At 37.5% G+C, this 776-nt stretch overlaps 1 protein-coding gene across 1 annotated transcript; it reads right to left on the bottom strand.

The window, feature by feature from the left end:
• Positions 1 to 269: 269 nt before the first annotated feature.
• COX7B2 (cytochrome c oxidase subunit 7B2) lies at positions 270 to 529 on the bottom strand (the record flags this gene model as incomplete). The annotated part of the gene is made up of 1 exon (XM_084898510.1): positions 270 to 529. One exon carries the CDS (start codon positions 527 to 529, stop codon positions 287 to 289), a length of 243 nt encoding a protein of 80 aa, XP_084754636.1. The 3' UTR covers positions 270 to 286.
• Between the last annotated feature and the right edge of the window lie 247 nt (positions 530 to 776).

Here is a 776-nt window from a genome sequence, read left to right as displayed (position 1 = left end):
GGGTAAAAATGTGTGTATATCCACTGAAGGTACCTAGTATAAATCATTAAGCCAGAAGCACACATGCTTTGTTAACTCTTCTTTCAAATATTTGTTATTCTTAATTCCCTATAATCTATACCCACTCTCACAACCATGTTTCCAGGCATTGTAATAACAACTTTCAATGGATTTGAAGGTTTCAAAGTATTTTAATTTTTAAATTATGCTACATTTAAATCAGCAGCAGAGTGCTTAAATGAAAGGTTGATTTTGAGCAATTCTGTTACATTAACTGGGATCGTTACTAATCTTTCCACTCTTGTGGAGTGACTCTGCGAACAGGGGACAGGTTCCATTCTACTCCAATCTGTGTAGTTGTAATTAACCATGCAAAAACACAGAAAACGGAGCCACCGGCTAGTATAATGCCACCATGTTTGTCATGAAAATTTTCAGAGTGTTTCTTCTGGCTCTGTTTTGCCCTTATTTGCTGAAAACTTTGAATCTTGACACTTCTCAATATATTTCTAGCCAAGGGAAACATCATGAAGGTGTGAAGGGATAGCAGTTGATTGCAGCTGCTGAGCTATTTCCTTGTAGACACCTGAAAAACAAAAGATGAACAATGACTTCTGATCTGCATTCATTTACTCTCTCTTTGAAGGTTTCTCCCACAGCACCTCTCAAGTGTGCTGGTCATGTGAGTTTTGACATCATGATGTTTCTATTTGAGTCTCAGCTCTGCATCTGATTAGCTGTGAACTGGTGCAATTATTTAACCTCTCTTTGCCTTA

The sequence above is a fragment of the Pipistrellus hanaki genome (genome assembly GCF_964339955.1).
Source record: "Pipistrellus hanaki genome assembly, chromosome: 1".
In the NCBI taxonomy this organism is placed as follows: domain Eukaryota; kingdom Metazoa; phylum Chordata; class Mammalia; order Chiroptera; family Vespertilionidae; genus Pipistrellus; species Pipistrellus hanaki.
Note: the sequence above shows the minus strand (reverse complement) of the source record. Positions and strands in the feature narration are given on the sequence as shown.